Source organism: Ruditapes philippinarum, unplaced genomic scaffold, assembly GCF_026571515.1.
Source record: "Ruditapes philippinarum isolate M1 unplaced genomic scaffold, ASM2657151v2 ctg3497_1_1_1_1, whole genome shotgun sequence".
Lineage (NCBI taxonomy): Eukaryota > Metazoa > Mollusca > Bivalvia > Venerida > Veneridae > Ruditapes > Ruditapes philippinarum.
The window spans coordinates 4,817-18,648 of NW_026857874.1; the positions used below are offsets into that span (position 1 = coordinate 4,817).

The 13,832-nt window shown below is 31.6% G+C and overlaps 1 protein-coding gene across 1 annotated transcript; it reads left to right on the plus strand.

Annotated features, from left to right (window-relative positions):
* Nucleotides 1-209: 209 nt before the first annotated feature.
* LOC132751312 (IQ domain-containing protein H-like) lies at nucleotides 210-11,075 on the plus strand (the record flags this gene model as incomplete). The annotated part of the gene is given in 11 exon segments (XM_060741475.1): nucleotides 210-360; nucleotides 997-1,172; nucleotides 2,164-2,436; nucleotides 4,434-4,622; nucleotides 5,474-5,594; nucleotides 6,165-6,439; nucleotides 7,185-7,367; nucleotides 8,133-8,258; nucleotides 8,510-8,571; nucleotides 9,069-9,177; nucleotides 10,138-11,075. Coding segments are annotated over 11 exon segments (1,761 nt in total), but the record flags the coding sequence as incomplete, so codon positions are not given.
* Between the last annotated feature and the right edge of the window lie 2,757 nt (nucleotides 11,076-13,832).

Below are 13,832 nucleotides of genomic sequence, written 5' to 3' on the forward strand. Positions count from 1 at the left end.
TAAGATAAGTTTCCCTGTAGCAAAATTATATCAAATATTTAATGTTGTGTAGCTTATAAGTTGTAACTTTAAATTGTTATACCTTTTTTATACTTTCAATTTATATTGATTGAGCAACTTTTAAACCAAGTAATATGTCTAATGTACATTTTCTAATAACCATTTACACGTTTGACATCAAAATTAAGGATTTTTTTTTCCTTTTTCAGAAATTTTCGATGTCTTGGGACCGTATAAAGAAATCAAAAAGGGTTGTAATTCATATACCATCATTAGGTTTGAACCAGGATATAAGAGACAGCATTCATGATTTTGGAATACGTCAAAATACCCAGATGTCCAGACTCTGTGATATAAGAGGTATAAAGCATTTAAAAAAATTTAATTTTTCTTTTTTTGAGAATTTTAAATATCCAGTTTAAATCATTCAAAATTTGTTTGGAATTAAAATTATTTGCCAGTTATTAAGCAGTGATTATGAAAAATAATTTTTGGGAAAAATGATGAAATAAAAGCGTTTTATTATTTTTTCACTATATTTTACTATTGTGGTATTATAATTCTCATACTATATCTTTCTATTCTTGTACTGGACCTCTTTGACTGTTAAGGTCATGAGGTTGCTTCAAATCACTTGCCTTTCACTACTGTGGGTTTTAATCCCATCAGGGACTTTTGATTCTTGAATTCATGCAAAGAAGCAATCTAGCAAGCTAACAGAAAATTGATTGTTCGACTTAGGCGCCTGAAATAATGCTTGAAGGAGATCTTGAGGTCTAACTTCACTTGTTAAGCTTGAAAGTCACCATTTGACCTCTACAGAGTCATTGTGACTTTAAACCAAATAAAATAAAACAAACAGACTATTCCTGTAATATATTCTATAATTTACTGATCTAAAATTTTTCGTACTATATTTTACTATTCCCACAATATATTATATATATTTTCGTTCTATTTTTTCTCCTGCTATATTTTACTACTCTAATTTTACAGATCCTAATGTAGACGTGATATTTATATCACCCGTTCCGCTTAGTGAAGAAACATTACAGTATTATTCTAAACTGCTCGGTTTGAAGTCGGCCATTGACTCTGGAAACGTTGAAGATCAGGGCGAGTTTAGTGAGAGATATAAAATTATAGTTCCAGAGGCAATCAAAAGTTTTCCTGTAAGTACAAGAGATATAGACACAAATGAGAATATTTGAAGGTTTAGTGCAAAAAGGTTATAACTCCTATGGCATAAAGAAGGAATTACAACCATTTCACAACAAGTACTGGATTTATTATTATCATCTTAACATGTTTTTACCACATAGCTCTCATTGTTTTCAAAGTGTTAAAGCTAGCATTACGGTAATGCAAGTACCTCCACAAACGCCCTACAATTCGACCTAAATTGAAACCAAGATTAGCCACTGGCATTCAAACTTCAAAAGTATATATATTAATGAAACAACTTTCATGTCATTCAAAATAATTTGTTTTTGAAGTTTACTGGTCGGGGACCATCAACTGGACACTTTTTGAACATTTTTCCGTACAGATTTCATAATTTTAAACCTAGAGACCAAAAAATTTGACACAGTACAGCTAGGTTCTTCTCCTAACTAACAAACTAGTTTGTTTATTTCTGATTGTATTGACACTTATAACTGAGGCCTGTCGTAGAGGGTATCAAAATTACTTTAATTGTCTACACTACAGTACCATGTGTCCGGACAGATATGTACATGACATGATTTATTCAGATAAAAGCTTGGGTGTTTTGATTTTTAACATGATATACAATATTTCAGCAACAAATGCTGAAGTTTTGGATATTCTATTGTTTACTCTGCAAATGATTATAGCTGGTATATGAGGTCAGGCATTTCTTTCTTGACCCCCGAATTTCAACGTCAACATTCTTGAAATAGACATTAAAATATTACCATTTACGAAGGTTGAAATAAATTTATTTACTTAATTTTAAAAGAAACATGCACTTATTGTTGATAAGAAAGTGACTGACAACCACTGAATAAAGAAAATACTAAATTAAGCATTTTCGGGGCCGTCCAGATTTGGTGGTTGTCTGGTTTTGGTGGTCCCCAACCAGTATATATTTTCAAAAATTTTAAGGTTCAATGTTTTACAATTATTTAAATCTATATTCAGACTCACCGAATGTGTCTTTCAACACTACTCAAGTACAGTCCGCAAGCGTTGCTACGTGTAAAGAACCTCATCGTGGGTCGTGAAGCGTACATGATGACTAATATTCCGCACGTAGATGACCTTGACATTGCTCAGTATCTCAATGTGCCTATATTCGCCCCGGAACCAGAAGTAGCGCATTTATACTCTACAAAATCCGGCTGCCAGAGAATCTTTGCCAGTGCTAATGTTGAGACGCCACCTGGTGACCATGATGTGTACACAATGGGTCTGGTAAGCTTGTTTAGACTTTTGTTTCTTTGAACTTTGCAGTAGTGCTGACATGCGCATATGAATTTCAGTGCTAATAGCTGTGGCGGCTTGGACGAGTGGTTAACACGTCACACTTAAGTAATATAAATTCTAAAAGGATGACTGACTGTGTGGGTTCAAACCCTGTCAGGGGCAAGCTGTTGTTTCCTTTATTTATCACAGAAAGAACTTTTACACTCATTGCTTTGTACTGGTTGGTTCCAGGAACGGATTTGACCTTATTTTTCATTTCAGATTCTTTCTAAACTAAGTTCATATCTAAGATAATTTAAAAATTCACTGAAGTTTGGTATAGTTTTCTGGTATATATTTCTAAAGATGAAATATTGACTTAAGAGTAAGATATAGTGAAGGCAGTTTGATTTCATATTATTTTGAATATCCACATTACACAGACTGACAGTTTTGTATGATACCAAAAGTTTTGTCTGTAGAACATTTTGTTTGTAAAAAATCCTGATTTTACACCAAAATGGTTGAATTTTGAGCATTCCGAAAATATATGTGCATAAGATTCTGATGCTGTGTTGCAAACTCGCATAACATTGACTCCACCATATTATATTTAAAAAGTTTTTCATTGTTTGGCAGAGTATGCAAAAGGTATTAATACTGGAAACTTCTAACTTTGGTATCAATTGTTATGTTTATAATTTGATGAAATATATTTTTCCATTCAAAGTTGGCTGAGAGTTCAGCTTCCCATTTGTTTTCTTGGTGATTGTGTGTATAATTAAATTGGCAGGTTTTAATTTGGGGTTTTTATTTATCAATTAAGTACTTATTTGCTTTATATTGAATCCCTTCACATTTTAGTTTTATTTTCCATTCTTTTGGTATGCATTTTATGTCAGTTAGTGATAGTTTAAAAAGTTTGATTGGGCTATGCCATAAAGGTTTCCATTTAGTTAAAGCTATAAAATTGTTTTTTCCTATAATCGTATATGTGTTTGATAAAGAGTATGCCCTTTTCCATCAATTCACAGAACAAATTAACAAAAAGCTACACAATATTTTATTACAAAAACATTACTAATTTTGACTCAGTAGGTAAAATAGTACTGAATTTCTAGATAAGTGCTTAACCTTTTACCGCATATAGACGTGTTTTGACGGCTTTCCCCCCCCCCCCCCCCTATTTTGAGGCCTCAAACTGTGAAAAAATACCCTTTTTAGGCCCCAAACACTGTTTTTTTCGTTTGAGAAATGTTGTTTAAAAAAAGTGACCACTTTTTCAGTGCCGCCCCCAATCCAAATGGTACATCAGGGGGTTGCAAGAAGGGGAATGTGCCCCTTCTGTTAAGGGGGGTGGTAGTCCCCCTCATCGCCAAGAAAATTTTGTACATGTGACAGGCTAAAAATGGCCTCAGGTCGATCTTACGGTTACTAGTAACCGACGCTGAAAAGCCTTTTAAGCTATCTCAATTCATTGAGAAGTACGTTGCAGCACTTTGAAATCAGTTTTGGTGGAAAAAAAAACAATGCAAAATAGTGATTTTTTGCAATTTTGAGACGTCGCCCCGTTGCCATGGTAACAGGAAATTTTTGATTGAGCATGCTGTTACAGAGGCTATTGTCCAGTCAACATTTATGCCAAGTTTCATCAGTATTGAAGCATTTTTCATAGATTCATAGCAGTTTGAACTTGTAACAGGAGGCTTTTAGATGAAAACGGCCATTTTTCACAATATGCTCATGGGGTAAAAGGTTAATTTCTGTAACAGTGGTAAATTGTAAACAGTTTGCGCTTAACATAGATTTTGTACATTTCTGTCTGATAAGAGGGTGCTAAATTCCATTGTGACATTATTTTTATTTCAAATAATACCAATATGGCTCCTTGCGTAATGCTTATCAGTGCCTGCAATTCCCCCTTATATAGTTATACTTTACATGTAATAATTTAATATATACTTATATCACTGATTACTCTAGATTGGTTTTTTTTTGTTTTTCAGTTACATGAATGCCTGGCACAGTTGATTACAGAAAATCTTAACGTTAAACGATGGTTGTTTAAACTGGATGACGAATTTGATGGGCGTGGCATAGCATATTGTGATGTCACTGAACATCTTAAATGTTTTACCTGGGCACTTAAAGAAGAGAAAAGATATGGCGACAAATGGTCTAAGAAATGGGCGCAGGTATGTTATTGTTTTTAGCTTGACTATTCGAGGAATAGGGAGAGCTTTTATATTCACCCCAGCATTGTGTCAGTGTTGGTGTATCACTTAAGATTTGCTTTTTGTGTGCAAATTGGTATCTCCAGAACTATTGACGGGAATGGGTTGAAACTTCACAGCTTGTTCTCTGTGATTATCTAACTTGACAGTTACTTTTTTACAGTCTCAGTTATGCCATTTTTCCTGTTTTCTTACTGTCCAGAAAAGAGAATAGTTGAGCGCGCTGTCATATGAACAGCTCTTGTTATGATTGATACTTGAAGTTGATTTATTATTTGGATGTTTAATCCTTACCAATCTAAATATCTTAAATTGATTTGTCCATCTTTTTAATGTGAACCAAACCATTGATCATTTTCAGGGATAAATTTAAAATGTTTACTGTGTCTGAATAGAGAACACGTCTGCATGTCCCTTTGGTAGGAGCAGTTGGGGTTGTAGGCAAAGAGTTTAAGCCTGCTATTGGGTGCTCAATTTACTATTAAGATATTAATATCCCTAACGGCTGCAACATTGGCTGCTGAATTGTTATTTGTATAGTAATTCCCTAAACCCTACATTGACAACTAGGAAGTCTGTTACATTGATTTAGTAGAATAAATATGTTACATTGATTCAGTAGAATAAATCTGTTACATTGATTCAGTAGAATAAATATGTTACATTGATTCAGTAGAATAAATACATTGTATGTTACATTGATTCAGTAGAATAAATCTGTTACATTGATTCAGTAGAATAATTATGTTACATTGATTCAGAAGGATAAAGGATAATTAAGTTCTTATGGTTATTATCATTTATTTTTTCAGGAACCAGTGTTTATTAAAATATTGGCCGAGATAGAAGATGTTTTGAAAGAACATGCTTGTCCGGTCAATACAAAAGTTTATCCCACATGGGAGAAATTCCTTCAGTGCTTCCTTAGTCAAGGTAATTATTGGATTATATTGTATACATTTTTGTTGGTTACCATATTTATTTTCTTCCAAACATCAGGATTTGTTACGTATTCATTAGTTTATATTCAACATGGTTTACTGATTTTTTTAAGTAATAAATGACTTGTGTTTGTGTTATGTATGGAGACACATTTAGTACCAGACAAGTCACCATTCATTGGAAATTATCAGATTTTTTTTTAATTTGATAAATGTCCAGGAAATTCCTATCAAATTTTTTTCATTTCCATTATCAATTAATGAAATTTTTTTTAGAGAAAATTAGAGATTTATTTACTTTTTCTTGATGTTCTGTTCTATTATTAGATGTATCATCATTTTCAATATACATGTATTATCTGATGTGTCATTTTATTATTATTTGTATCTTTCTATAATTACATAAACAAGTATGATTTTATTATTAGATGTATGACTCTGTTGTGAGATGCTTTATTCTATCAGTAGATATATGGTTCTATTTTTAGATATATGTTTCTATAATTAGATTATGATTCTATAATTAGATGCACAATCCTATTATTGTATGACATTATTCAAGGTGGTGTAATTGAGGCGTGTCCACCTTCAGACAGTATTACTACCCTGACAGTTGACATGTTAATAGAGCCAAACGGAGTTGTTAGTCTCGTAAGCTGCGGAGATCAAATCCACGCTGAATCTCCATTCTCCTGTTGGGGCGTGTCTATCCCACAATCCTCAGTAGAACCGGATAGTCTAAATGTAGCATGTTACAGCATAGCAGAAGCATGTAAGAGAAGGGGAATTATGGGATACTTTGCGATTGATTTTGTCACATTTATAAATCCTACTACAGTAAGTGGAGACATATCAAGCCTTCCTGTGTTTATATTTCTAACAATACTGAACATTTCTAACGTAGATTTACATTGGACATTTGTAAGATTTATTTAATGTATATACATTAATTATATTCTTTTTCTTCAAAAAAAACAATTTTGCTGCATCATGAATTTGTTACAAAAATTTTTGACAGGTAATATGACCATGTATAAATATTTCTTTTGCAATATAAAAACAACAAAACAACTGTCCAGCATTCCTGCAGTATTGTAAAGGTTCCACTATAGACAATTTGTCCAGGAGAAATTTCACCATGCGTAAGGATCATACCAGTGACCCCTTGATAACAAAATATGATGCTCTCTATATTTAACTAAGTCAGGCAGACTTTATATACCTGTGATTGATAACCTAATCTCAACTGTCATATTTACAACTGTAAATATCTTAACCTTTAAAAAACAACTGCTACTTGAGTTCTATAACAACGCTGTTTTGTATGGTGTTAAACCCTTATCACTCAAAATACCAAAAATGGAGTGTCCATATTTCAATATGGACAAAACCATTCATAATCTTTAGGGAAAAATTCAAAAGCAAGTACTGATTGGAAAGCAAACAGTGCAGACCATAATCAGACGGCATGGTCTGCACTGATCGAATAGGTAGAATCAGTTGCCGCAAGAAGGTGAGGGTTTTATCAGATGTTCTGTGTTGTATATATAGAATTCTTCATGATTTGTTTGTTTTATTTCAGATGGAACAGAAGTTATGGGCATTAGATATCAGTTTACAATATAGCGACAGTCTAGCCATGTTTTATCTCATGTCATTTGTCAGTAACGGAACTTTGAACACAAACTCACACGTGTTTGACGTTCCACCACCGAAACAGGAGGCCAAAAAACGAAGGCGAAGGTTACATGGAACTGATGAAGATGTAAGTGTGTCATATTGCTATTAAATTTAGAAGCACTTATTACGTTATTGCACTAAGGTGACGATTTGTTGTTAAAAAATTGTTTTTGGTTTATTTTGAAAAATGACATTGGAATTAGAATTTTTTTAAATTCTGCCAAAATTTTAGAATCAAATCACATTTGTATGAATTTGAATAAATGCACATGTATTTAAAAGCTGCACACCTTAAGATGAGTTCACACAATATATATCGAACTTTATGATGATACAATACTGCGTAATAAGTTTTACGTAGAATTTATATAGTTATTTGTAAGTGAAACCTGTACTGTATTTCATATTATTAAAGTTAATACACATTTGTAGATAATACTTTTATTACATACCTGTACATATCTTCTACATTTAATGACTGGACAGTGTAACTTGTGAATTCCGGAACTTCTGAATTCCGGAACTTCTAAATTCCAGAACTTCTGAAATCTGAACAAATCTGTCCCAAAATTTTTTTGTAGCGTGTCTTTAGACTATGTTTGTTTAACGTAAATGATGTCAGGTAAAGATATATGCATGACTGTACAAAACCATATTTACAGAGTCGCAAAATCCGGCATTGGTATGTGATAATCTACCACATTGCAAGAATGAACTATGAAAACAGTCTTCTTACTAGAAAAAAAAGCATTTTTCTATCAAACTTATAATGGAATTTTTTTATTTACAAAAATAAAAGTATATTTTGAATTGTGCTCATGATTATTTTTTTTATTTTTTTTCTTTTCAGCAACCACCCAACACTAACAGATTTGGTGTAATGAGTACACGACTGTTACATACAAACCTGTCTGTAGTACATTACAGTGTGTTCTTCCAGATGTGCCGTGCCCACGGTATAGGATATGATATAAAGGTATACATGTTGTTGTCAATAACGCCTTTTATTTAAACCATAAAATTTGCCACTCATTTAATACCATAAAGTAATGTACCTGCTGAATTTAAGTAATGGGTTTAGCCAACTTTGAATTTTGAACAGCCCATTCTTTTTCTTTGATAAAATTGGGAGGAGGGGCATTTATTTGGGGAGGGGCGTGTATTAGAGAATATACTGTATATGGTCAAGTTAAGCATGATATAAACTGATTTTATTGTTGTTTTCAGGAAAAGCAAGGAACAGTGTTTATGTTGATAGACAGTTTTAACAGAGAAAAACTTGGCATGTTGTAAGTGCTTTAATGTAAATCTGTGAAAATGCATAAGTTTTTACAATAAATATTATCTGTTAATGACTATGTACATGAATTATTAAGCATTTTTAAACTGGTCTGGTGAATTTGTTATTTTAGCAGAAAGAAGGGGATTTTAGTCAAACAACTAACTGTAAAGTTTATATGGCAGGGCTTATTTTAATCCTTTGATAGCAAGGGCATTTTCAAGGGCAGCTTGCGCCAGGCCCCTTAGGAAAAATCTATTAAGTCATGCAGTATTCCCTTATAATTCAATTTAAATTGAGTTTTAATTTCCCTTTTTTGAAAATAGTGTATTATTTTTCTGCAAATTTACCTGTGCAAAAAAGCCCTATTAGGGACTTTTTTACTAATGAAGTGATAGGATAGTCAGCTGCAGGTATCTAATGATACCTTTATAATTGAAGGAAACAGTGTAATGATTGATGCATAGAATTGAAATAAAAGACAAGCATGGTTTTATTTTATTTCAGAGCAATAGGTGAAACTTTGCAAGGTGCATTAGCTAGTTTTGCCCGAAATATGTCAGTGATACACCAAGAAATTTCCGCCCCAAATATGCAAGGGGACACAAACTTTAGTGTAAGTACATTTAGAAATTTTATTAAGTTGTTTTATTTAATGTATAGTCAGCTTACTCCAGTGGCTCAATTTATAATATGTCTTAACAGATTTACATGTACTTTGTTCAATGTTATTATCACACAAGCAGAATATTTCCAAATTTCATAAATGGACATGTCTGACTTCCAACTTTGAAATGATCCATTATCAGCTTTGGGGAAATTAGGATAAAGGTTTGAAGTTCAGGTCAGTCCACAGAACAGAGCCTAAACACACATGCAGATTGGCTTTGCTTTTCAGTAGTGGAAAACATTGTTGGCTGTCAATTTCAGCTGTCCAAGCATTAATTAAACAATAACAAACCATTTCTTTATATAATATTATGAAATCATTTAAATCATGATATTATTATGATACTGTTACAAAATATGATCATTCTTTTTGCTGCTCAGCCTCACAGTGACAAATTTGATCAGTGCCTACTGCTGTGACAAATTGTTTATTGTTTCTCTTGCTGTTACAAATTTGATCATTGCACCTACTGTCGGTACAAATTTGATCATTGCACCTACTGTCAGTACAAATTTGATCATTGCACCTACTGTCAGTACAAATTTGATCATTGCACCTACTGTCGGTACAAATTTGATCATTGCACCTACTGTCAGTACAAATTTGATCATTGCACCTACTGTCAGTACAAATTTGATCTACTGTCAGTACAAATTTGATCATTGCTTTTGCTACTGTCACAAATTTGATCACTGTATCTGCTTCTGCGATAAATTTGATAGTTTGCACCTGCTGCACTGAGACTGACTTTATGATGTTTGCATTTGTGACAAATTTGATCATGGTGTCTGCTGCAACTATTTTGTGGCACAGTATCTGTCAACTGTATAGAATTTTTACCTATAATATATTGATAAGTTTCGCCACAATACCTAACTTAATAAGTTTTATGTATTTGTGTTTCAGCGTGCAATAGCTGATATTGAGGGAATTCTGGGAACTACAATACAGAATGCTGATGAAGCAGACGAAGATACAGAGGAAACAAATGAATCAAAATAGAGAATCCTGCTGTTACTATAAATAGACTATATTGTTACTATAAATAGATTATGATGTTACTATTATTAGAATATGCATTTACCGCCATGATTTGTCAGTAGTAGTGACCCTAATGTGTGTAAATAGACTTTATAGATTTTTATAGACTAATCATGAATGATCAAAATAATGTGTATGTATGTTAGGTGATTTGTAAATAATTTTCACATTTGTAAATGTAAAAAAATAGAAAAACTGTGTTAATGTATATATAACTGAAATTTTACTGTTAATGCTGTATATATGTAATTGAAAACTGATTGGAATTAAGGTATTTTCTTTGTCTTTCTTTAATGATCATAGAAATCTACCTTTTATCAAATATTTTCATAGAACGTACATGATTAAAGATGAGTCACCAGTGAAGATTAATTTGTGGCTCTTCACTCGGAGACAGTGGGGGTCATGACCCTATTTTCTTGAATGACACCAGTACTATATTGGTAAGTTCCAAGTAGCAATTTGGAAATAATTGATACAAATTGCAAAACTTGGAGCTTGAAAAAATTACTATTATTTAAAGTAAACAAATTATACATAATTATGTATTTCCATGGTTGATTGTAAACAAAGATTAAGGTCCTTTTTACATTAAAAAGGAAGTCAGATATTAATCATCATAAAAATACTGTATATTAGGGGTTTTTTTTGCGAGTATCTAATTTTGGCATGCAGTGAATATCGTGAATAATTGATTTGCCTTGAATTTTCCTTCATTTTAATACAGGGTTTTTGCAAATTGTGAAAACAATAAATCTCTGACAAAAAGACTGGCAGAAAACCGTGAAAAAATGAAATATATACATCAAAATTGCTTTAATTAGATTTGCTTAATTAAGATTTTACTGCCAAATTTGCAAAATTTGACATACGCAAAAATAACCTGATATACAGCACATGTTTATTAAAAATAATTGTTCCTAATAAACCCTTTGTCACAAGTTTAGAGCCAGGCAAGCGTTCACATCCATGCATATTTTGTATTTTGATGTTAAAATCCCTTAAGCTTTAAATGGACTGTTCCAAATTCAAAGGAGGGCAAATCCATTACACAAATTCGACAGGTTTTGGGTCCAGTTACGCAATGAATAATTTTAATAATTTTATCACAAATTCTGGAGTGACTATTATATGGTCCATTCCTTTTGAAAAAGATATTAAAATAGGCTGTTGATGTGGTGACTTCAGTATTTTAATAACACTGTGATTATACTTAGATCATTAAAAAAAATTTATTCGAACTTGTCAGAAGTTCTCCATTTTTGTTTTATGTAGATTTTTTTTAATTTCATGGAAAATTATCTCAAACTATCTTTAAAGTATCATAAGGTTTTCATTGCTTCATCACATCATATTATTAAGTGTCAGAATATGTATACAAAATGGTAGAGTTATTGTCATTTGACTGGCCATTTTTTAATTATCAAATACATGTAATATAAAATAGTACGTAATAAAATTTTGCATTTACATGTAGTATCATATTATATGTAACATGTAATAATTTGATGAAAATATTTTCTTACAGCCATCACTTCCGTTCTTACTGTGATATTTTATTTATATTTATTGTTAAGTAAATTTTATATGTTATATGCTTTAGTGCCTTGTGCTTTTACAGGATTCCTCCCCCACTTCACACAAAAACTCCCACAAATCGAGGCCAAATTTTTGTTTTTGATTCAAAAAGGTTTTGTTTCTATTCACGTAATAATGATAAGCTTACAGTATGAAATTCATATACATTTGTACTCTGTAATAACATAATTTCATATGATTTGACACGCAGTTCTTGAATACCCTTTTGAATTTGATGTCTGTCTTAAAAAACCTTGAAAAAACTGACATTTTGCTAAGAAACCTCTGGAAAAACAAACACTAGAAATTAACTGAATGGTCTGGAAAAACCCTTAAAATTAATTGGAAAAAAAGTTTGATAAATTTGTTTGAAGAAATGTATTTTTGATTAATATTTAATAAATCTCACTCATGGAAGTTCTTAATTTTTAATGTTAAGACTTTACAGATCCCCTTGAAAAAGCCTTAAATTTTTGTTTCAGAAATAAATTTGTTTCATACGAACCATGCTTTAGTTTCTTATTTTGTGCACTGTTTTGATTTACAATAATTACATATACTTTTTAAATGGATTATTTCTGTTATAAATTTCTAAAATGTTAAAACCAGATATATATGTTTTCCAGCAATTTTCCTTTGACATGAAAGTAAAAAAAAAACGTATAAAGGTAAAGAGTATTTTCTTTATACTATGTATACATTATTGCATTTTTATCTATGTTGAAATTTTATGCTTTTTTTTTTTAAAGAAAAATAATTACTGTTTATGACATGTGCAAAATAATAAAAAAATGTGAAACTTCACGTCTTAACTCTTTTCAATTTTATCCATATTAAGTAAAAGGGCATAAAACTTTATCTTAAACCGATGAAATTTTTTATAAAATTTCATAAAAATAAAATTATGTTGCTTCCATAATCGTGTGGTGGTTTCTTGAAAGAGTATTAACATAGAATGTTTCTGTTATTTAGCACACATGAATTAATATTGTATGTAATCAGAATAGAACGTTCCGCTTTAAAACATTATTCTGTGGCACACTTTTTAACTGTTTAGCAATGATTTCGTGCATATGCTATTAGCTTTGTAGAAAAAATACCAACATCATTTTTTCATACAGCTATTTTGGAGTTATTTAAAACTAGAACAATATTTTTTGAGACTGCAGGTAGCAGATTTATAGCTTTAAACACTTTAAAGACAGTTATTGTTTTACGTTATTTTTATATATTTTGTATATTTAGCCATTAAGAATTTAACCTTGGAAGCTTATTGACCTAGAGCCCTATAGTTACTCACTTGAGTAATTACCCTGTTACTTCATATGACACCACAGTGCTTGTTAGTCCCAGAAAGTCATGTCCTGGAAAGCTATTTGTGTACGGGGCCCAAACATATTTTTGTAGATTTACCCTATTAATACTATTAATAGTTGCAAGACCTTGTTTCATGTAAGCTTGATCAGTTGCTACATGTAATTAACATGTATACTGGCTAAAATTGTTAAATATACAACTGGAAATGTGTCCGTAAGAATTTATGCCCACTTTTTGCTGTCAAAGTAACATACTAAAATTTTTTTAATAATATAAGTTTTACAACTTGCAAGTTTCACAGACTTATGACTGAGGAAAACGACAAGAACATATGTCATGTATGTATTTCATGATATACTGTGAAATTTACCTATATAGCGGTAAGTCTCCTTCAGGCCAAACTACTTTATGACACTATTAAGTTTCATAAACTTCAGCTCTAAGACAAGGAAATTAAACACTGTTATTATGACTCTGACCTTATCATATCAACAGATAGCACCTACTGGTCATAAGCAAGGTCCCTACTAAATCATAAGTTTTTTTACCTCAAAATCAATAAGGATCACCACTAGACATGACTAATGTCCCTACCAAGTGATATTAAACCAATGCTTATTCCTTTCCCAAGTTATTGATTGGACAACAAATAGGTCACATATATC